The sequence below is a fragment of the Aquarana catesbeiana genome, linkage group LG06 (assembly GCF_042186555.1).
Source record: "Aquarana catesbeiana isolate 2022-GZ linkage group LG06, ASM4218655v1, whole genome shotgun sequence".
NCBI lineage: Eukaryota > Metazoa > Chordata > Amphibia > Anura > Ranidae > Aquarana > Aquarana catesbeiana.
Genome location: NC_133329.1, coordinates 60999569 through 61023332, shown reverse-complemented (window position 1 = coordinate 61023332; position 23764 = coordinate 60999569). Strand labels below are relative to the sequence as shown.

The 23764-nt window shown below is 49.6% G+C and overlaps 1 protein-coding gene across 1 annotated transcript in view; it reads right to left on the bottom strand.

Moving 5' to 3' along the window:
• Nucleotides 1-7917: 7917 nt before the first annotated feature.
• Nucleotides 7918-23764, bottom strand: part of LOC141148524 (uncharacterized) — a 41548-nt gene continuing 25701 nt past the window's right edge. Inside the window, exons 5-6 of the mRNA XM_073636064.1 lie at nt 17243-17584; nt 7918-13110 (exon numbers count right to left, since the gene is read on the bottom strand). Of these exons, the coding sequence (XP_073492165.1) occupies nt 12962-13110; nt 17243-17584 (491 nt within the window). The 3' untranslated portion in view covers nt 7918-12961. The remainder of the gene's footprint in view (nt 13111-17242; nt 17585-23764) is intronic.

The following is a 23764-nucleotide window of genomic DNA, read 5'->3' as shown; positions in this document are numbered from 1 at the left end:
AGGGGGGGCTCCGCCAGGGACACCTGATGTGAGGGGGGGCTCCGCCAAGGACACCTGATGTGAGGGGGGCTCCGCCAGGGACACCTGATGTGAGGGGGGCTCCGCCAGAGACACCTGATGTGAGGGGGGGCTCCGCCAGGGACACCTGATGTGAGGGGGGGCTCCGCCAGGGACACCTGATGTGAGGGGGGCTCCGCCAGGGACACCTGATGTGAGGGGGGCTCCGCCAGGGACACCTGATGTGAGGGGGGCTCCGCCAGGGACACCTGATGTGAGGGGGGCTCCGCCAGAGACACCTGATGTGAGGGGGGGCTCCACCAGGGACACCTGATGTGAGGGGGGCTCCGCCAGGGACACCTGATGTGAGGGGGGCTCCGCCAGGGACACCTGATGTGAGGGGGGCTCCACCAGAGACACCTGATGTGAGGGGGGCTCCGCCAGGGACATCTGATGTGAGGGGGGCTATGCCAGGGACACCTGATGTGAGGGGGGGCTCCGCCGGGGACACCTGATGTGAGGGGGGGCTCCGCCGGGGACACCTGATGTGAGGGGGAGCTCTGCTAGGGACACCTGATGTGAGGGGGGGGCTCCGCTGGGGACACCTGATGTGAGGGGGAGCTCTGCCAGGGACACTTGATGTGAGGGGGGGCTCTGCCAGGGACACCTGATGTGAGGGGGAGCTCCACTGGGGACACCTGATGTGAGGGGGGCTCTGCCAGGGACACCTGATGTGAGGGGGGGCTCTGCCGGGGCCACCTGATGTGAGGGGGGGGCTCCACTGGGGACACCTGATGTGAGGGGGGGCTCTGCCAGGGACACCTGATGTGAGGGGGGGCTCTGCCAGGGACACCTGATGTGAGGGGGGCTCCGCCGGGGACACCTGATGTGAGGGGGGCTCCGCCGGGGACACCTGATGTGAGGGGGGGCTCCGCCGGGGACACCTGATGTGAGGGGGGGCTCCGCCTGGGACACCTAATGTGAGGGGGGCTCCGCCAGGGACACCTGATGTGAGGGGGGCTCCGCCAGGGACACCTGATGTGAGGGGGGCTCCGCCAGAGACACCTGATGTGAGGGGGGGCTCCGCCAGGGACACCTGATGTGAGGGGGGGCTCTGCCAGGGACACCTGATATGAGGGGGGGCTCTGCCAGGGACACCTGATGTGAGGGGGAGCTCCACTGGGGACACCTGATGTGAGGGGGGGCTCTGCCAGGGACACCTGATGTGAGGGGGGGCTCTGCCGGGGCCACCTGATGTGAGGGGGGGCTCCCCTGGGGACACCTGATGTGAGGGGGGCTCTGCCAGGGACACCTGATGTGAGGGGGGCTCTGCCAGGGACACCTGATGTGAGGGGGGCTCCGCCGGGGACACCTGATGTGAGGGGGGCTCCGCCGGGGACACCTGATGTGAGGGGGGGCTCCGCCGGGGACACCTGATGTGAGGGGGGGCTCCGCCTGGGACACCTAATGTGAGGGGGGCTCCGCCAGGGACACCTGATGTGAGGGGGGCTCCGCCAGGGACACCTGATGTGAGGGGGGCTCCGCCAGAGACACCTGATGTGAGGGGGGGCTCCGCCAGGGACACCTGATGTGAGGGGGGGCTCTGCCAGGGACACCTGATATGAGGGGGGGCTCTGCCAGGGACACCTGATGTGAGGGGGAGCTCCACTGGGGACACCTGATGTGAGGGGGGGCTCTGCCAGGGACACCTGATGTGAGGGGGGGCTCTGCCGGGGCCACCTGATGTGAGGGGGGGCTCCCCTGGGGACACCTGATGTGAGGGGGGCTCTGCCAGGGACACCTGATGTGAGGGGGGCTCTGCCAGGGACACCTGATGTGAGGGGGGCTCCGCCGGGGACACCTGATGTGAGGGGGGCTCCGCCGGGGACACCTGATGTGAGGGGGGGTCTCCGCCGGGAACACCTGATGTGAGGGGGGCTCCGCCAGGGACACCTGATGTGAGGGGGGCTCTGCCAGGGACACCTGATGTGAGGGGGGGCTCCGCCAGGGACACCTGATGTGAGGGGGGCTCCGCCAGGGACACCTGATGTGAGGGGGGCTCCACCAGAGACACCTGATGTGAGGGGGGGCTCCTCCAGGGACACCTGATGTGAGGGGGGGCTCCGCCAGGGACGCCTGATGTGAGGGGGGGCTCCGCCAGGGACACCTGATGTGAGGGGGGCTCCGCCAGGGACACCTGATGTGAGGGGGGCTCCACCAGAGACACCTGATGTGAGGGGGGGCTCCTCCAGGGACACCTGATGTGAGGGGGGGCTCCGCCAGGGACGCCTGATGTGAGGGGGGCTCCGCCAGGGACACCTGATGTGAGGGGGGCTCCACCAGAGACACCTGATGTGAGGGGGGCTCCGCCAGGGACACCTGATGTGAGGGGGGCTCCGCCAGGGACACCTGATGTGAGGGGGGGCTCCGCCAGGGACACCTGATGTGAGGGGGGGCTCCGCCAGGGACACCTGATGTGAGGGGGGCTCCGCCAGGGACACCTGATGTGAGGGGGGCTCCGCCAGAGACACCTGATGTGAGGGGGGGCTCCGCCAGGGACACCTGATGTGAGGGGGGGCTCTGCCAGGGACACCTGATATGAGGGGGGGCTCTGCCAGGGACACCTGATGTGAGGGGGAGCTCCACTGGGGACACCTGATGTGAGGGGGGGCTCTGCCAGGGACACCTGATGTGAGGGGGGGCTCTGCCGGGGCCACCTGATGTGAGGGGGGGCTCCCCTGGGGACACCTGATGTGAGGGGGGCTCTGCCAGGGACACCTGATGTGAGGGGGGCTCTGCCAGGGACACCTGATGTGAGGGGGGCTCCGCCGGGGACACCTGATGTGAGGGGGGCTCCGCCGGGGACACCTGATGTGAGGGGGGGCTCCGCCGGGGACACCTGATGTGAGGGGGGGCTCCGCCTGGGACACCTAATGTGAGGGGGGCTCCGCCAGGGACACCTGATGTGAGGGGGGCTCCGCCAGGGACACCTGATGTGAGGGGGGCTCCGCCAGAGACACCTGATGTGAGGGGGGGCTCCGCCAGGGACACCTGATGTGAGGGGGGGCTCTGCCAGGGACACCTGATATGAGGGGGGGCTCTGCCAGGGACACCTGATGTGAGGGGGAGCTCCACTGGGGACACCTGATGTGAGGGGGGGCTCTGCCAGGGACACCTGATGTGAGGGGGGGCTCTGCCGGGGCCACCTGATGTGAGGGGGGGCTCCCCTGGGGACACCTGATGTGAGGGGGGCTCTGCCAGGGACACCTGATGTGAGGGGGGCTCTGCCAGGGACACCTGATGTGAGGGGGGCTCCGCCGGGGACACCTGATGTGAGGGGGGCTCCGCCGGGGACACCTGATGTGAGGGGGGGTCTCCGCCGGGAACACCTGATGTAAGGGGGGCTCCGCCAGGGACACCTGATGTGAGGGGGGCTCTGCCAGGGACACCTGATGTGAGGGGGGGCTCCGCCAGGGACACCTGATGTGAGGGGGGCTCCGCCAGGGACACCTGATGTGAGGGGGGCTCCACCAGAGACACCTGATGTGAGGGGGGGCTCCTCCAGGGACACCTGATGTGAGGGGGGGCTCCGCCAGGGACGCCTGATGTGAGGGGGGGCTCCGCCAGGGACACCTGATGTGAGGGGGGCTCCGCCAGGGACACCTGATGTGAGGGGGGCTCCACCAGAGACACCTGATGTGAGGGGGGGCTCCTCCAGGGACACCTGATGTGAGGGGGGGCTCCGCCAGGGACGCCTGATGTGAGGGGGGCTCCGCCAGGGACACCTGATGTGAGGGGGGCTCCACCAGAGACACCTGATGTGAGGGGGGCTCCGCCAGGGACACCTGATGTGAGGGGGGCTCCGCCAGGGACACCTGATGTGAGGGGGGGCTCCGCCAGGGACACCTGATGTGAGGGGGGGCTCCGCCAGGGACACCTGATGTGAGGGGGGCTCCGCCAGGTACACCTGATGTGAGGGGGGCTCCACCAGAGACACCTGATGTGAGGGGGGGCTCCGCCAGGGACACCTGATGTGAGGGGGGGCTCCGCCAGGGACACCTGATGTGAGGGGGGGCTCCGCCAGGGACACCTGATGTGAGGGGGGCTCCGCCGGGGACACCTGATGTGAGGGGGGCTCCGCCGGGGACACCTGATGTGAGGGGGAGCTCTGCTAGGGACACCTGATGTGAGGGGGGGCTCCGCCGGGGACACCTGATGTGAGGGGGAGCTCCGCTGGGGACACCTGATGTGAGGGGGAGCTCTGCTAGGGACACCTGATGTGAGGGGGAGCTCTGCTAGGGACACCTGATGTGAGGGGGGGGTCCGCTGGGGACACCTGATGTGAGGGGGAGCTCCGCTGGGGACACCTGATGTGAGGGGGAGCTCTGCCAGGGACACCTGATGTGAGGGGGGGCTCTGCTGGGGACTCCTGGTGTGAGGGGGGCTCCGCTGGGGACACCTGATGCAAGGACGGACGGCTGGTGGCAGGCGACGTGGCTAGTGACACGCTCAGGGATATCACTGATTCTGCATTATGGTGAGTTGAATGATTTCATTTTATATTACAATGTAATAATAGAAATAATGCACTTCAATCATCCTGACACCATAACAACCATGGTGCCGGGATGATTGAAGTGCTAACACCAGGTGTTTGGAGTATCTTTATCTGCTGATTGTTAAACTTTCTAGAATACACATATTTCTATTGTTGTGTAGGATCTGGGGCTGCTGTCCCGTCATTTCCCTCTCCCCCTCTCCCTCTCCATCCCTCATTCATCTCAGACTTTAACCACACCCTCTTGAGCCACGCCCATTTAACCCTACCATCTTTGGGTCCAGGCCTCTCATTTCATGCATATATATCTTCATGCTAATACTCATTGATTCTACTTTACTACTTTAGATGCCTGACTCTTTAAGAACTAACGAGGTCTCTAGGGTGACATCACTACACCTATGCCATGCCTGCTCGCCATTTGGCCCCTGGTGGGGTCCCATCTGACTTCGCCCCCTCAGCTCCCTGGTGAGGCACCTGCTGCCGCTATCTTGGAGCCGCACACCTGTAGCCATGGTCAAGCTCAGTGGTCAGTATGGGGACCCATAACCCCTCCTACCCTGTGCCTTTATAACTAATACTGTGACATTTAGCCAACTATATACTTTTTTATCTTAGGTACAATGTTACACACATCCACCCCTGAAGAGCGAGCTGGATCTCGCGAAACTAGTCGGGTAGTATGATGCCCGTGTGTTATGACTGCTATTACATCCATGTACCAATATTTATTGTTTTATATATCTTTTTTTTGGCAATGGTTGGTGTTATCTATACATGTAAACAATTTTACTTGAATAAACCATATACTGTATTTACTACTGTTATGTTTACTGCCGGAAACGGTACCCATTTCATTTAAAGTCCCAGGGCGAATCCTTTGTTTTCCTATTGAAGTCTATGGGTGTCGAACAGAAAAAAGTGTCCATTTTGAAGGCTTATATACACGTAATTGGCAATAAAAGGGGTCTGGGGGTCTGGGTACTGCTCTGGGGGACATGTATTAATGCAAACATTTTTTTAAAAAAACAATAGTTTTTTTCAGGAGCAGTGATTTTAATGATGCATAAAGTGCAATAAAAAAAATGAAATAAATATAGTGCCTGGGAGTCCCCTTAGTGTGCCTGTAAAGTGACGCATCTGTACCGTGTGTAGAACCTGCTGCAGCAATAATGACATTTATAAAGAAAAAAAAAAGTAAAATCACATATAAATTGACTTGCGGTTGCAATTGCCGGCTATTGAAAAAAAAAGAAGGAAAAAACGCCAACAATTAAAAAAAAAACGGCGTGGGGTTCCCCCCAAAATCCATACCAGACCCTTATCTGAGCATGCAGCCTAGCAGTTCAGGAAAGGGGGGACGAGCGAGTAGCTCCCACATCCTGAACCATACCAGGCCACATGCCCTCAACCTGGGGGGTTGGTGCTTTGGGGCGGGGGGGCCCCCAAAGCACCTTGTCCCCATGTTGATGGGGACAAGGGTCTCTTCCCTACAACCCTGGGCTGTGGTTGTCGGGGTCTGCAGGTGGGGGGCTTATCGGAATCTGGAAGCCCCCTTTAACAAGGGGGACCCCTGACCCCGCCCCCCATGTAAATGAGTATGCCCTACCCGTTCACCAAAAAAGTGTCAAAAAGTTAAAAAAAGACAGACAGTTTTTGACAACTCCTTTATTTATTCCTTATTAAAAAAAGGTCAATCATGCCGCCCCCCCACCCAAAAAAGAACAAAAAAAACTCAATTTTTATTGGCGGCCAACTGCCAAATGCCTCCTCCACCATTTGACAGTTCTTATATATGTAAGGCAGGGCCACCTGGCGACGTCACCTGATGGCACCGCCCCTCTTGTGACGTCACAGACTGGTGCATGCTGGGTCAGTGATGTCACAAGGGGTGGGCAATTTTTTTTTTCAATTCATCTGTCAGCGGGGAAGCCCACTGACAGCTGATGACTGATCGATTGTTAAGGACTCCATGGTTGGCTTCCTGGCCCCGCTCCTTCACAACCAGCTTTTACTGTGCCCTGACTGGGCAAAGCTTTGCCCAGTCAGGGCACAGAATGCATTGTGCAGCGCGCAGTGCATTGCAGGGCATTCGGTGTCTAGCAAATTCAGATGTTCCCCGAACGAGGCAAACAGCCAATGTTCGGCCCGACTCTGAACCGTTCGGCAAACACTATTGGTGTCATTGGGAGGAATAGTGCCCCATTGCTGATGCCGGTGTGAGGAATGGTGCCTAGAGGGCCAGATAAAGGCAAGCAAAGGGCTGCATTCGGCTTGCGGGCCACAGCTTGGAGCCCACTGATCACTCTATGAATTTATTTGCTTAGTTCATTTTCTTGTGATTCCTAATAGTAGAGAGGTGATCGCATATTGAGTCACACAATCTTCTTGTTGTTCCAACAAACTGCTTTTTATACATTGTGCAAGATATAATTTACCTGGTATCTTCTCTAGAAGTGCACCAATTCTCTAATTTCAAATCCACATTTGTAGAAACCTACTCTACCTAGCCAGGTATTCCTTTGTTGTCATTTATTCAAACGAAAATGACTTGGGGATAGAATATCACCTACAGAGAGTAACTACAAAATGCACTCCCTGGGATGGGACCTCCCTCAAACCTGCATCGTTCGTACCTCTCTGTCATACCCATCTAAAGTAGAGCCATTCCACCTAATCCTATTCAATTGGCCATTTGGTATGGCCTTTCTAATATGTAAGGCGCATAGGAGAGCATTTCTAGAAGTTGGGTTTCCGTATTATTATTATTATTGTGTTTGGATCCTACGATCACTCACTGAACCCATCAGATAAATATGCAGGTACCTGTATTCAATACTCCTAATTTGTTCAGTTCCAGTGAACCTCGAATTACAAGAGTTCTCATTTAAATATCCCAAAAACTCATTGATTGAAAGACCTCGGTCTACAATAAAGATTATATTGTCAGTGTATTGGAAGAAGCACCCAATCCCATCTGGAGACATGTGGTGCTTCTCCCACCAACCCATAAGCAGGTTGGCCTATGTGGCCATCAACTTTTCACCCATGGAAGTGCCACATCTCTGAAGATAAAACATCATCATAAGAGAAGTAATTGTGAGTCATTTTTTTATTTTTCTTTCTGATTCTCCCAGAGCTTGATAATTTAGGTGTGCCTAGAGGCAACATGATTTCTCAGTATGGCCCTAACATTGAGTGCCCCTAAAACTGCTTTACCCCCAGGAATGATGACCAACAACCTTTGGACTGTCATTTCTTCATAACCCATCCAACTGCTAGAAGTTCCCCTTATCAATTATTCAAAAAAAATTTCAACTAATCAATTATTCAAATAGAGTCAATACTCAATAAGAATTAAACACTTTTATCACAAAGGCACAATTTTATTGTAGTCATTATTTTTACAAATTTTTTTTAATTACGTTTTTTCTTTTAATTCTTCACCATTCACTTACGAAATATCCAATACATACGACAATTTATAATCTTTTAATAAATACACACAAACGCTCTTGTTTTTATATTTGTTTGCATGCTTTACTTAATTTTTTTCTATATTTTTCTATATTTTTACCATTCAACAAAATTTTTGTTACTATAAAACATAAAAACTTGACTTCTAAAAAAAAAAAGGAAAAAAAAACACAGCCACCTAGAGGTGATTAGAGTCTTTGGCCTCATGCATACTGACCTTTTTACAGCGGCTGTTTTTGGCTTCAGGCATTTTTTTCTGCAGCCAGTAAACTCCCCTGCACATGTTATCCTATGTGTCCATGCACACACAGGCTGTTATCAGCGTTTTTTGGCAGGGGCGTTTTCTGGCTGAACCCCCCCCCCAGAACTAGTGGGTTTAAAGAGGAGTTTTCAGCTGTAAAAACACTCTAATGCTGCGTACACATGATAGGATTTTCCGACAACAAAATCCTAGGATTTTGGCTCAAACTTGTCTTGCATACACACGGTCACACAAATGTTGTCGGAAAGTCCGATCGCCAAGAACGCGGTGACGTACAACACGTTACGACGAGCCGAGAAAAATGGAGTTCAATAGCCAGTGCGGCTCTTCTGCTTGATTCCGAGCATGCGTGGAATTTTGTGCGTAGGAATTGTGTACACACGATCGGAATTTCCGACATCGGATTTAGTTGGCGGAAAATTTGAGATCCAGATCTCAAATTTAGTTTGTCGGAAATTCCGATGGAAAATGTCTGATGGAGCCTACGCACGGTCGGAACTTCTGACAACAAGCTCCCATCAAACATCTGTTGTCGGAAAATCCTATCGTGTGTACGGGGCATAACTTTGAAAAATGCAGAAAAACGCGGCTATTCTGCGTTTATGAGTGTTTTTTGAGCCATACGTTTTTGTGGGAGTATAGTTTTGCTAAAAATCTCTAAAAAACGCAAAGGCTACTACAAAAACGCTGCAAAACTTATTCTACAGCTACAGCTTTCTAAAGCTAACACTACTGGCGTTTTCATAACCTTCAGCGTGCATGAGGCCTAATAAGCAGCGTCAAATGGAAAGAATGATAGCACTAGAAACTGACATCTGGGGAAAATTAATCAAGAATCATATTGTAATATTTAAAAAGGTGAAGACCTGTGTGGAGGTCTGGTAAAAACAGGTGGTTGAGCTGCATGGTTGAGCTGCATTTTTATCACCCTCTTCACTCAAGCTTGCAAAGGCAGCCGTATGACGGTATACACATGTCGCGGCCATGATGCGGCAAAAATGATCCCCCTTGTCAAGTGAATGGGGATTCACCAATGATTGGCTAATTATTGGTATGTGATTTTTTTTTTGCTAATTATTGAATACAATAAAGAACATAAAATCAAAACCTTGCTTACATCCAGTATGCAAGAATGGAGTTATTTTTTAGAGTTTGTGGCATATCCTGGCATACTTTTAAGATACTTTTACTTTTAAGACTAGCACGGATTTGCATGATTAGTAGATGATTTTTTTTTTTTTTGTGATTTTTTTTTTCTTTTTATTGCTAATTGTGACAGACCCCCACTGTGTGCAAAATGCAATAAATAAAAATGTAATCCTAAAATCAAAAACAGTTAGTATGCAAGAACAGACCTGCCATGTAGCTGTAGCAATGGTTGTTGTTTTAGAATTTGTGGCATTTTGTAGAATACTTTTAAGACCAGCAAGGATTTGCATGACTGGTACGTAGATTTAATGATTTTTTTTTGTTTTTGTTTTTGTGATTTTTTTTTTATAATTGTGACAGACCCCAGTCACTGCAATGAAGAATAATTAAAGTCTGAAATCAAAAACTTGCACTCATCTGGTATGCAAGAATGGAGCTGCCATGTAGCTGTGTCAAAGCTTATTTCTTTAGAGTTTGTGGCATATCATGGCATACTTTTAAGACCAGCAAGGATTTGCATGACTGGTATGTAATTTTTTTTTTTGTGATTTTTTTTTTCTTTTTTATTGCTAATTGTGACAGACCCCCAGTGAATGCAAAATTTAATAAAGAAAAATGTAATTCTAAGATCAATCAGTCAGTATGCAAGAATAGACCTGTCATGTATGTAAGACAAAATGTTTTTTTTTTTTTTTTTTTACAGAATTCTGTTTGGAAAAAAAAATCTAAAAATTTAGTTAAAAAGTTTAAAAAAATTCTTTTTACTAAATTCTGAGTTTAAAAGTCAGAATACTGAGTTTGAAAGTCAGAATTCTGAGATTAAAAGTCAGAATTCTGAGGCTCTCCCATAGTCATGTAGCTGTAGCAGTGGTTGTTGTTTCAGAATTTGTGGCATTTTGTAGAATACTTTTGAGAACAGCAAGGAATTGCGAGATTGGTAAGTGATTTCTTTGTGTTTTGTTTTTGTTTTTATTTTGTTTTGGTGATTTTTTTTTTTTTTTTTATAATTGTGACAGACCCCAGTCACTGCAATGAAGAATAATTAAATTCTGAAATCAAAAACTAACATACATTCAGTATGCAAGATTGAACCTACTATGTATCTGTAGCTTGCTATTTTAGAATTTTTAGCATTTTGTTAGATACCTGTAATTGTGGCTATATATTTTTTCTATCCAATCGATGTGTGATTTGATCAAAACAATCAAACCGGCAAACGGTTGAATAGCCATAACATCCCTTCCGATCGATTCCGATCGACTCAATTTCGATTGCCTTGCCAAGGCGGAATATTATTGATTGTGTTGCATCAGTTGGCAGCGCTGAGATACTTTGTTCATGAATACGATAATTCATTATTATTTATTACAGGTACTTATGTAGCGGTTATTTAATACGCAGCGTTTTATACTCAAGGAGCTTACAATCTAAGGTCCCTAACTCACGTTCATACATACACATATTAGGGCCAATTTACCATTTTTTCAAGGGGAACGCAGTTCTGGCACCTCCAGCATTAAGTGTTTGCAATGACTACAAAACACTCCTGCGTTGGTACCTGGTACCTACTAGGGTAGCTAAAATGCATCCTTCCACTTTACTAAAATTGTTTCCGACAATGCAGACAGCTGGGGACGATACTCCATATGTGGTGGCAGTGTCCCCTCCTAACTAGGTTCTGGATTAGGATTTTCAATCTAATAAATTCGGTAACTGGGGTAAACATTCACAGATCTCCAGAGGCCGCTCTTTTCCACAAACTATCTGATGAAACTCCCAAAAAATCAGTAAAGTTGATCACCTATATATTGTTGGCAGCGAGAATTACGATTGCTAGGCATTGGAGACAGTCGACAATCCCTATTGACCAGGTTAGAAGTAAACTCAACTGGATCATGATTAATGAGAAACTCACCTATATACTCTGTAATAATAAAAAATTTAACACGGTGTGGGATCCGCAGATCGGTTGTATCTCAACTCCGTAGGGAACTCCGGATTGACCCTCTCCTTCTTCTCCCCTCCCCCTTTTTTTTTCTTTTCTTCCTTTCCTTCCCCTCTTCTCTTTTCTTTCTTACTTCCTTCTTCTGGTTCTCATATGTACAATACAGATGATTGCCCATGGGACCTTGCTCATTAGTGGACCCCGGGATAGTCTCGGAGGTTCACAACCAGAATTCCCTGTGATTCCAGGTCTCTGCCATTCACAGTATGTGGCGGGGTTCCGCATCATGGGGGGGAAAATATCACTCAGTCCCATTGGTATTTAGATACATATCGTACATTTTGCGTTCTATGATAATGGTAAAGGATAGATATGCATGTTGACCGTATTTTCTGTACATCTGTATTGCTAAGTTGACCATCTGAGAAATCGACTTTTATTTATTGATTTGTCTGTTTACACTGAAATGTATTTCTTTTTTTTTTCAATAAAAAATATTGAAATATAAATCTATGCAATGACAAGGGGTGCTGGGGTGTGCTGGAGAGTCTGTTGGTGGTGGCCTGCTGGGGGATTTATTGTTGCTGGGAACATCTATTGTTAAGGAAGCGATCTATTGTTGTTAAGGGGGTCTTATGTTGCTGGGGGGGGGGGGTAATTGATGCCCGGAGGGATCTACTGTTGAAGGAGGGATCTATTGCTCCTGGCTGCTGAGAGAGCTATTGTTGCTGGTGGTGAGCTATTGTTGCTGTGGGGGTATTTTGTTGCAGGGGGCCAGTTGTTGCTGGAAGAGATTTACTTTTAAGGGAGGGATCTGTTGTTCCTGGCTGCTGGGTGATCTATTGTTGCAGATGGGATTCTATTGTTTTTGTGGTGGATCTATTGTTGCTGCGGGGATGCAGGTGATCTATTTTACTGTTTTTCTTGTTATCATTAACAAATTCCATACAAATTACTTAACATCACAAAATGATACTTGGTTCTTTTTTCTCTAAACTAGGTGATACTGGGAGGTGGGCAGAGGGTAGAACCAAGGGACAGTGCTCAGAGGTGGGTAAGGTCCAAGAGTCAAAGGGGGCATCGGAAAGGGGGAGTACCTGCACTTATTGTCCTCAAAAAAGCCCTGCCTACCAGCATGTCTTTGGAGTGTTGTAGGAAACCCACACAGGCACAGGGAGAACATGCAAACTCCAAGCAGGTAGTGTCATGGTTGGGATTCGAGCTAACGACCCTTAAGCTGCTAGGCTTACTTAGCCACTTTTTGTCAAAAAACAAACAAACTGTGAGGTCTGACGTGACTTAATTTTTTTAAACAAAGCCGCGTCGTACAGCAATGAGGTCTGTCACCTAGAAGAAGACAAAACGGTGCGCTCCTGGCTGTAAAGAGGAATGATCTGTGATTTTGAAGCTAACTTCACCAGCCACTTGTCATGAATGAAAATGCTGGTGATGAACACAGGCCATGGGTCTGACACTCTACAGGTTGAGGCAACGTAAACGTAAACTCCTGTATTGCAATTCTGCTCTAATTCCAAAACAACACCAGCTGTATAGCATTGTGGATAAAATAAAATTAAAGTGCAATAAATAAGTAGATGAAAAAGACCAGGAAGTTGGCAACGACTACCACTCCGAAAACCATCCCAACTTTTTCTTTCCTGTATTTATCGGTGCTGCCGATTGTTGTTTCTGAAACATATTTTCTTGGAGAGGCTGGCATTTCTGTACAAAGAAATAATAAGCAAATTAGTTATGTATGGACTGGTCTATGGGATTCATGATAGAAGGGGGGGTGTATAGGCTAGAGGTCTTTAATGTAGAAGTGGACTGTGATGGTGACTTTCATGTAGGAGTGGACTGTGATGAAGACTTTCATGTAGGAGTGGACTGTAATGAAGACTTTTATGTAGGAGTGGACTGTGATGAAGACTTTCATGTAGGGGTGAACTGTGATGGAGGCTTTCATATAGGAGTGGACTGTGATGGAGGCTTTCATGTAGGAGTGGACTGTGATGAAGACTTTCATGTAGGAGTGGACTGTGATGGAGACTTTCATGTAGGGGTCGACTGTGATGAAGAATTTCATGTAGGAGTGGACTGTGACAACGCTGTATCTTGGCCTAGCCCAACAAGGCCCAGGTCTAGGGTGGCACTTTGGAGGGGGGCAGCAAGAAAGCCGCTCCCCCGCACATAAAAAAAAGCCTCCTTCTATGTGTGTGTATAGTGTGTGTGTATAAAAGGTCATTGAGTTTCTGGACTCCTGACAGACCCTTGCATTTTTCATCCAGTGCTGTACTGACGTTTCTGGATTCTGAGGCATGGGGAAAGCAAAAGAATTGTCAAAGGAAAGGGATCTAAAAAGATATCCAAGGAATTGAGAATGCCAATCAGCAGTGTTGAAACTCTAATCAAGAAGTGGAAAATTAAGTGTTCTGTTGAAACCAAACCACGGTCAGGTAGACCAACTAAAATTTCAGCCACAACTGCCAGGAAAATTGTTTTGGATGCAAAGAAAAACCCACAAATAACTTCAGGTGAAATACAGGACTCTCTGAAAACATGTGGTGTGGCTATTTCAAGATGCACAATAAGGAGGTACTTGAAGAAAGATGGGCTGCATGGTCGAGTCGCCAGAAGAAAGCCATTACCATGCAAATGCCACAAAGTATCCTGCTTACAATACGCCAAACAGCACAAAGCCTCAAACCTTCTGGCACAAAGTCACTTGGAGTGATGAGACCAAAATTGAGCTTTTTGGCCACAACCATAAACACTACATTTGGAGAGGAGTCAACAAGGCCTATGATGAAAGGTACACCATTCCTACTGTGAATCGCTGATGTTTTGGGGATGTGTGAGCTACAAAGACACTGGACATTTGGTCAAAATTTATGGCAAGATGAACGCAGTATGATATAAAAAAATACTGGAGGAACATTTGCATTCATCAGCCAGGAAGATGCGCATGGGACGTACTTGGACATTCCAACATGACAATGATCCAAAACACAAGGCCAACTCGACCTGTCATTGGCTATAGAAGAATAAAGTGAAGGTTCTGGAGTGGCCATCTCAGTCTCCTGACCTCAATATCATTGAGACACTCTGGGGAGATTTCAAACATGCAGTTCATGCAAGACAGCCCAAGAATTTACAGGAACTGGAGGATTTTTGCCATGAGGAATGGGCAACTTTACCATCTGAGAAGATAAAGAGCCTCATCCACAAATACCACAAAAGACTTCAAGCTGTCATTGATATTAAATGAGGCAATACACAATATTAAGAACTGGGGTATGTAAACTTTTGATCAGAGTCATTTGGGTAGTTTCTGTTGCCATTATGATTTAAAAAGAGTAAACACAGTTGACTGATAATAAATGGCTTCAGTCAAACACTAACCATGAGTGAAAGACTGGACTAGGACAAAAATGTACATCAGGGAACGGTACAGAGCCCAGCACATCAGGGCACGGTACAGAGCCCAGCACATCAGGGCACAGAGCACGGCACAACAGGGTACAGGGCACAGCACATCAGGGCACGGCACATCAGGGCACAGCACATCAGGGCACGGTACAGAGCCCAGCACACCGGGGCACAGAGCACGGTACATCAGGGCACAGGGCACGGCACATCAGGGCACTGCACATCAGGGCACAGGGCACAGCACATCAGGGCACAGAGCATGGCACATCAGGGCACAGGGCACATCAGGGCACGGCACATCAGGGCACAGGGCACAGCACATCAGGGCACAGCACATCAGGACACAGGGCACATCAGGGCACAGCACATCAGGATACAGGTCACAGCACATCAGGGTACAGTGCACATCAGGGCACAGCACATCAGCGTACAGGGCACAGAACACCAGGGTACAGGGCACAGCAGGGCACATGACATTGAGGCACAGCACACCGGGGCAGAGGACATCAGGGCACAGGACATCAGGGCACGGGACATCAGGGCACAAGGCACATAGCACATCAGGGCATGGGGCACATCAGGGCACATAGCACATCGGGGCACATGACACATCAGGACATGGGGCACATCAGGACATGGGGTACATCAGGGCACGGGGCACATAGCACATCAGGGCACGGGGCACACCAGGGCACATCAGGGCATGGGGCACATCAGGGCACAGGGCACATAGCACATCAGGGCACGGGGCACACCAGGGCACATCAGGGCATGGGGCACATCAGGGCACATAACACATTTGGGCATATTGGGGCACATCAGGGCATTTTGGGGCACATTAAAGCACATCAGGGCACATTGGGGCACATCAGGGCATATTGGGGCACATCAGGGCACATTAAAGCACATCGGGGCACATAGCACATCAGGGCATATTGGGGCACATCAGGGCACATTAAAGCACATTGAGGCACATTAAAGCACATTGGGGCACATCAGGGCATATTGGAGCACATTGGGGCACATCGGCGCACATTGGGGAACATCAGGGCACAGCGTTTACCAACCAGCATGCAGAGTAGCGCAGGAAGCATCTGTAATATGTTCTCTCTCATGTCACGCTGCTCCCCGGCGGCCAGTCCTCTCTTCTCGTCCATCCCAGATGATGTCATAAGCAAATGGGGATAAACATGAAGAGAGGAAGGGCGGCCGGGGAGCAGCGGAGAGAGAACTTATTACACATGCTTCCTGGACTACTCTGCATGCATCTCGATCTACCCGTCAGGCACCAGCTGTCGGCGATTGACGGGTAGATCGCCGTGGACCTCCAATACAACAGGCAAATTAGGCGACTGCTGAAACCGGCCCACTGAGCCATCGGCCCACCAGAAAACTCCCAGTAGTCCCGATGGCCAGTCCATGCCTGGAGGAAGGGAAGGGCTTCTAAATATAAGTGTTTACATTTGTGATCAATGTGATTGGCCATCACAGAGATGAAAAGGCACAGACATACTTTGAAATGGCACACTGACCCGTGTGTGTTTTCTGCAGTGCCGTTTATGAAAGAAAAGAAAGCTACCTCTCAGGCATTTTTTCTATATGGTGGTGTTGATGTGGTTAAAGTGGAACCTCTGCCATTTTTATTTTCATTGTGAATGTAGTTAAGAAAAGTTAGAACCTGAGTTCTTGGGTCTGCTTACCTGCTGTACCCTTTATTTGAGGTTTCCAGCATTCCTGTGCTGTGTTCCCAGGTCTGAATGCCTGCTGCGTCCATTATGAGGGTTTCCACCATCCCTCTGCTCAGTTTCTAAGTCTGTACAACTCCTATGCCCATTATGAGGGGTTCCCTTATCCCTGTCTTGAGTTTCTGCATCTGCATACATGCTGTACCCCTTATGAGGGGTTCCCACCATCCCTGTGCTGGGTTCTCAAGTCTGTACACCTGCTGTACCCCTTATTACGGGTTCCCACCATCCTTGTGCTGAGTTCCCAGGTCTGTACACCTGCTGTGCCCTTTATGAGGGGTTACCACCATCCATGTGCTGAGTTCCTGGGTCTGTGCACCTGCTATGCCCATTATGAAAGGTCGCCACCATCCCTGTGCTGAGTTCCCAGGTTTGCACTCTTGCTGTGTCCATTATGAGGTGTTCCCACCATCCCTGTGCTGAGTTTCTGGACCTGCACACCCGCAGTACCCCTTATGAGGGGTTCCCACCATCCCTGTACTGAGTTCCTAAGCCTGTACATCTGCTGTGCCCATTATGAGGGGTCCCATCATCCCTGCTGGATTGTTTAATTTTATTTATATTGTTGAGAATGTAACAGGAGGAACATCTCTCCCGCTAGGCTCTATGTGAGAGAAACTTGTGAATGACTCTACTCAGTTTTGAATAAACTGACCTTAATAAGAGGAGCTAACACCTACCTTTCACAGTAACAATAGTGAGTAAGCGACGCTCCATTGAGCGGTATCTGATAGTACAGGTGTACTTCCCGCTGTCTGTCGTCTGGACGGAAGTCAACTTCAAGCTTGCGTTTCCTCTAGAAAGTTCTTCCAACCTGGCTATGTCCTCCTGGGAGTCTTTGTTGAAGACCCAAATGGGGACACCGTCCTTGGACCAGCGTATGTCTAACATGGTCAGCTCCATGGAGGGATCCGTGTGGAATTTACACATCAGGCTAATGTTTTCTCCAGGTGTAGCGCTGATCGCTTTAAATCCTCCAATTTGTAGAAATGGTGTGGAGCTTGGTAGATTGTTTTGCCGGACTGTTGCGGGATCAAAGCAATAAGATCATCAGCATTATTCATATTCATAATTAATTTCATTTTTTTACACGGTGTATATTACACTCCTTTGAGACTCCACAGAATGTACCTAGATCGAGACCCTAGTTGCCCCTGGAGTCCATTGCACCCAGGATCATACTTTCATGTTTTGAGAATGCCCTCTCATTGTATCATATTGATCCTATATTTTTACAGAGAATAATCTCAGGTTTCAGTTGTCGCTACCTCCCTGGAATAAAGCCCCATACACACTATTAGATTTTATGCAGATAATTGTCTTCAGATGTACCAAAACCATATTTACCAAAACCATATAATATCAAAACTCTTAAGGTCAAATCTTAAGAGTTTCAATTTGTATGCAATCAGGCAGGCCCTTGCAATACATGGTTTTGGTAAATCTGAAGACAAAAAACTGCAGAAAATCTAATAGTATGTATGGGGTCTTAGGCTTAGCCCTACTAGGTATTCACGAGGATGACCAACGCTCTCACCATGCTAAATTACAGATCTCCTATCTTTTGTATTATACAAAAAAGAAATCTTGGTAAAGTGGACCTTGTCTACTCCCCCTGGGGTGTTTTCCTGGGAGGACATGGCAGATGTGGCCCCACCTATGTATAAGATTACCTATATAAACAGGAGTTGTCCTTGGAAATATGATAAAGTGTGGTCTCCTTGGACTTCCAGTTAGTGTGCTTTCTCCGTACTCTCAGTGGGATGAATAGATGGAGTGCACTGGACAAGGTGATAGGAAGGAAAGGAAGTGGGTGGGGGAACAAGGGCAGGAAAGCCCAAACCTTATCTTATCTATTTTCATTGTTCCGTTCCCTTCAGCTTTGCATTACCCTTCTCTCTCTCTTCGTTGTACTCTAATCCTCTCTATTGGGTATGGAAAATTTGGCTGTTGATACCCCTAACTAAAATCTACTGTAACCAATTGCCGTCGGAAGTCACCTAATTAGTACATAGAGTCCACCTGTGTGTAATTTAATCTCAGTATAAATACAGCTGTTCTGTGAAGCCCTCAGAGGTTTGTTAGAGAACCTTAGTGAACAAACAGCATCATGAAGGCCAAGGAACACACCAGACAGGTCAGGGATAAAGTTGTGGAAAAGTTTAAAGCAGGGTTAGGTTAAAAAAAAATATACAGGTACCATGTGTGACGAACGCGGGTGTCAGATCCCTGCCCTCCTCGCTAACTCGCGACAAAGGACCGGCCAACCTCACACCACGCTGTCACTTACGTAACAATGCCACTCTCAGCTGCGCCCAGCACAAAGATTTTCCAGCTTGCGGGACCACAATCTAGGTGCGAGCAGCCTGAGAGTGATTGTCACTGGGCTAATTACACAATTAACCCTTTAACTGCCACCACCCCCGTTTAAAAGACCGAGCCGGGGGAGACTCGTAATTTTGCAATACCAATTATAATTTTAGAATAAGCGTCTGACACACACACTGCCACTACAGACAGATCTGCTCAGAGTCTTACTCTACAACAGTAGCGCCCTTCAAGAGGCAGGTTCGTTTATAGCTTGCATTAAGAGCTTTAGAGACAAGGTTAACACTTTTCAACATAAGGGTTTATTATGAAAAGGCCAAGGTTGATGCAAATAAAATATTTACAGAAGAAAGATGTTTCAAAATATAAAGACAATATACAGCCACAAAGCAATAAGGTAGAATTGGGAAGAGAGAATACTTGCAATTAATGTCCGAGGGTTGATCAGAGTTCGATCGATGAGCTAGGTAATCGGTTCTCGACTTGGCAGATGTTACTTCTTGGATGGTAAAAGGAGAACTGACCATTGTCTTGGCATCTCCTCTTTTCTGTCAAATCAAAAGGGGTGTTGACAGCGACCAGTAACCAATCATCTGGTCAGCTGGTGTAGGGGTTGGTTGCTGGGAGGTGTCTACACTCATGACCACGTCCCAGGTACATTTTGTAATACATGTTCATATATCTGCATCTGTAGGGTTTACAGACTCCAAATATCCATATTATTATTCAACTTGAGATTTCCTTCAAAACAAGTCTAAACATGCCATATCTATAACGTATAGCCTGCTTTGGAGGAATAAGTGGTCCCAGGGGTTTCCCATATGACCTGACATAGGGGTGTCTGGACTTGAAACGTTCCCTATTATCTGAGGAAGCTAAATATGTCCAGATTATGTCTGTGCTATTACTAAGTCAGAAGTTATGAAACATGCTGAAATTTCATACTTATTCTTATGAGGTGTATTCAGAAGACTTTACGACCTAGGCCTGTTTGGTCTCTGAATGGGGAGGGTGACAGTTTTACGACAGGCCTGAACTGTTTTCTCTGTTGAGATAACCTTTTCTGTTGAACTTAAAAAGCTTTGAATTCCTAAGGTGGGGAAGACGGAGTTCAGAGTTCTCTGTGAGGTTACATGGTTCTCAAAACTGTCATGGCTACTTCCACACAAGATGGCAGCTAGCTACAGCTTTTCATGTCCCATACGTGATATCGTTACACCTCCCCCCTTAGGTGGTTGCATGGGAGGGAACTACAATTTCCCTCCTGACGCAACCGACTCCTGCGGGCTCGGCTTGTCGTGACAGCCCATCAGCATTGCCATGGGCGCTGCCTTTCTTATGCTGGATGGTGAAATCGTATTGCTGAAGAATTAGGCTCCACCGAAGTAGTTTGCCATTCTCCCCAGCAACACGATTTAGCCAGCTCAAGGGATTGTGATCTGTGATCACAGTGAAGTGCCGTCCATAAAGGTACGTTTGTAACTTCTGGAGAGCCCACACGATCGCAAGACACTCCTTTTCGATCGTGGCATATGCTACTTCCCTGGGAAGCAGCTTCCTGCTCAGGTAGAGGATGGGATGCTCCTCTCCGGCCTCGTCCACCTGGCTCAGGACTGCACCCAATCCAAAGGCAGAGGCATCCGTCTGCACAAGGAAACGGCGGGTGAAGTCTGGAGCCTGCAGCACAGGTGCGCTGGCCAGCGCCCCCTTCAAGGCCTGAAATGCCTGCTCACATTCTGGTGTCCAAGACACCACCTTGGGCAGTTTCTTTTTGGTTAGGTCAGTCAGAGGTTTGGCCAGGCTACTATAGTTACATACAAATTTCCTATAGTAGCCAGCGGTCCCCAAGAAAGACATAACCTGCTTTTTGGTTTGAGGGGTAGGCCAGGCCAGGATGGCCTCAACCTTCCCTGTCTCGGGTTTCAGGGTACCTCCTCCTACCTGGTGTCCCAAGTACTGCACATCAGTCATGCCAATCTGACACTTACTGGGTTTGACAGTCAGATTGGCGGCTGTCAGGTGGTCTAGGACCTGTGACAGGTGCACCAGGTGTTCTTCCCAGGTAGGGCTGAACACGGCGATGTCATCCAAGTAGGCTACGGCAAAGGTTTCCAGCCCCTCCAGTAAGTCATTCATGACTCTCTGGAAGGTAGCTGGGGCATTCTTCATCCCAAACGGCATGACGGTAAACTCGAACAATCCGAATGGGGTGATGAAGGCCGACTTTTCCCGAGCCTCAGGGGCCAGAGGAATTTGCCAGTACCCCCTGCTCAGATCCATGATTGTTATATAACGGGCGGCCGCCAGCCTATCTAACAACTCATCAATCCGGGGCATAGGGTAGGCATCTGCAGTAGTGATGGCATTCAGTTTCCGGTAGTCCACACAGAACCTGGTCGTCTGGTCCTTTTTGGGGACCAAGACTACTGGGGACGCCCAGGCACTGTGGGACTTCTGAATCACCCCCAGCTGCAGCATTTCCTCCACCTCCCTTTTCATGTCGGCCAGCACCTCCAGGGAGACGCGATAGGCCGACTGTTTAATGGGGGGATGTGCCCCGGTGTCCACCTGGTGGACAGCGAGGTGTGTCCTCCCAGGCTTTCCCGTAAACCTGCTACCATGTACTGCCAGCACTCGCTTCAGTCCAGGTACCTGGGTGGGGGTAAGATTGGAGTTTATCAGGAGTTCTGAGTCTACCTCCCTGGTGTCTGCTAGCAGGTCCAGAAGTGGATCAGCCTCCTCGGGCTCTGGCCTGCTGCAGACCGGCATGACATAGGCCGTGCGCTCATGATGGGCTTTGATCATGTTAACATGAATGGCCTTCTGCCGTCTACGCCCTTCTCCCAACCTGACCAAGTAGGTGACATCATTCAGACGCTGGGTGATGGTGTACGGGCCTTCCCATGCGGCTTGGAGCTTGTTCTGCCGCAGGGGAAGCAGAACATACACCTTCTGACCAATGTCATAGGTCCGCTCCCTAGCGTTACGGTCATACCACTCTTTCTGCCTAGTCTGGGCCTGGGTCATGTTCTCCCGTACCATTTCCACCAGCGTCTCCATTTTATCTCTGAATTTTAGGACATAATCCACAACCGAGACCTTTGAGTCGGCAATCTTGCCCTCCCAGTTCTCACGGATTAGGTCCAGCGGTCCTCTTACCCTCCGTCCGTACAAAAGTTCAAATGGCGAAAAGCCTGTGGACTCCTGAGGCACCTCTCTGTAAGCAAACAGCAGATGAGGCAGATACCGTTCCCAGTCCTTACCCTGGGAGTGCACAAAGGTGCACAACATTTGTTTCAAAGTTCCATTGAAACGCTCGCACAAACCGTTCGTTTGTGGGTGATAAGGACTGGCCATGATATGCGTCATCTGTATTTTCCGACAGAGAGCTTGCATCAAGTCGGACACAAACTGAGGGCCTTGATCGCTAATGAGCTCAGCCGGGAATCCCACTCTTGTGAAGATTCCCAGCAGAGCATCAGCGACCTTGTCTGCCCGGACGCAGGAGAGAGCCACCGCCTCCGGATAACGCGTGGCATAGTCGACAACTGTAAGGATAAAACGTTTGCCTGAACTGCTAGGGATGGCCAAAGGCCCAATGATATCCACTGCCACCCTCTTAAAAGGTTCGTCAATCACAGGCAAAGGTTTTAGCGGAGCCCTGTGTACATCCCCTGCCTTGCCAACTCGCTGGCAGGTAACACAGGACCGACAGTAGTCAGCTATGTCAGCGAGCATTGTAGGCCAATAAAAGTTATGTATCAACCGCCCTCGGGTCTTAGTGATCCCCAAGTGCCCTGCGAGGGGAATCTCATGAGCCACTTTTAGCAGCTGTCCCCTAAATTGACTGGGTACAACCAGCTGCCTGCTACCTAGGTCAGCCTCATTCCCCTCTGCAGGCATATTTTCTCTGTACAGTTTACCTTTGTCCCAATAGACCTTTTGTTTGTCATTCTCTGCAGGGGGGCGATCAGCTAGACTCCTGAGCTGTGCTAGTGTTTGGTCTGTCTGCAGTGCTGTTTCAAAGGCGGAACAACAGGTCCCAGCCAGCAGTCCTGTGGCAAACATGGACAGCTGCTGAGGCTCAACAGAGGTGGAGTCCACTGGGTCAGAACAGGGAGAGGGCCCAGAGACCTCCTCCTGCTGTTCTGCGACCAGGGCCTGCACCTCGGCTGCCTTTGCAGCACTGCGAGTGACCACCAGTACTGGCAATGCATTATCATCATCATTATCATCATCATCATTATCATCACATTTAACCTTTATCAGTTCAGCATCATTGGAACATACATCAGTTACCTTCACTGGCAAGGGGGCCTCCTCTCCTGTCTCTGAAGAAGGAGGACCTTGCACTTCCACTCCACCCTCCCCCTCCCTCTGTCCATCTACAGGTTGCCCAGATATTACCCCAACATCTGTAAACAGTACCTTGGGAGGTCCGGAGAGATCCGTGGGAGCATCTGGGGTGCTTTTAGCAGGGGCATAGTATGAAACCAGGGTACCTAAATCAGAACCCAACAACACTGCAGTGGGGATCTCCTCCGAGACACCCACCTCTCTCATCCCACTTCCGGCACCCCAATCAATAAAAACATAGGCACGGGGTACACAGGAACGGGTCCCCCCAACTCCGGTGAGGGTAAGGAACTTCTCTGGGATGATGTCTGTTTCTTCTATAACCTCTGGTCTGACCAATGTGACTTCAGCTCCGGTGTCACGAAAGCCTGTTACAGTCCGGTGGCCTACGATGACTGGCTGCAAGTTGGCATTGGTTCCGGGAGGTTTCCCACTGACGAGCAGCACAGCGGAAGGGTTGCTAGCCGGATGGCCAGGTGATGTCGTCTTCTTCTGCTCAGGGCACTGCGCCCTGAGAT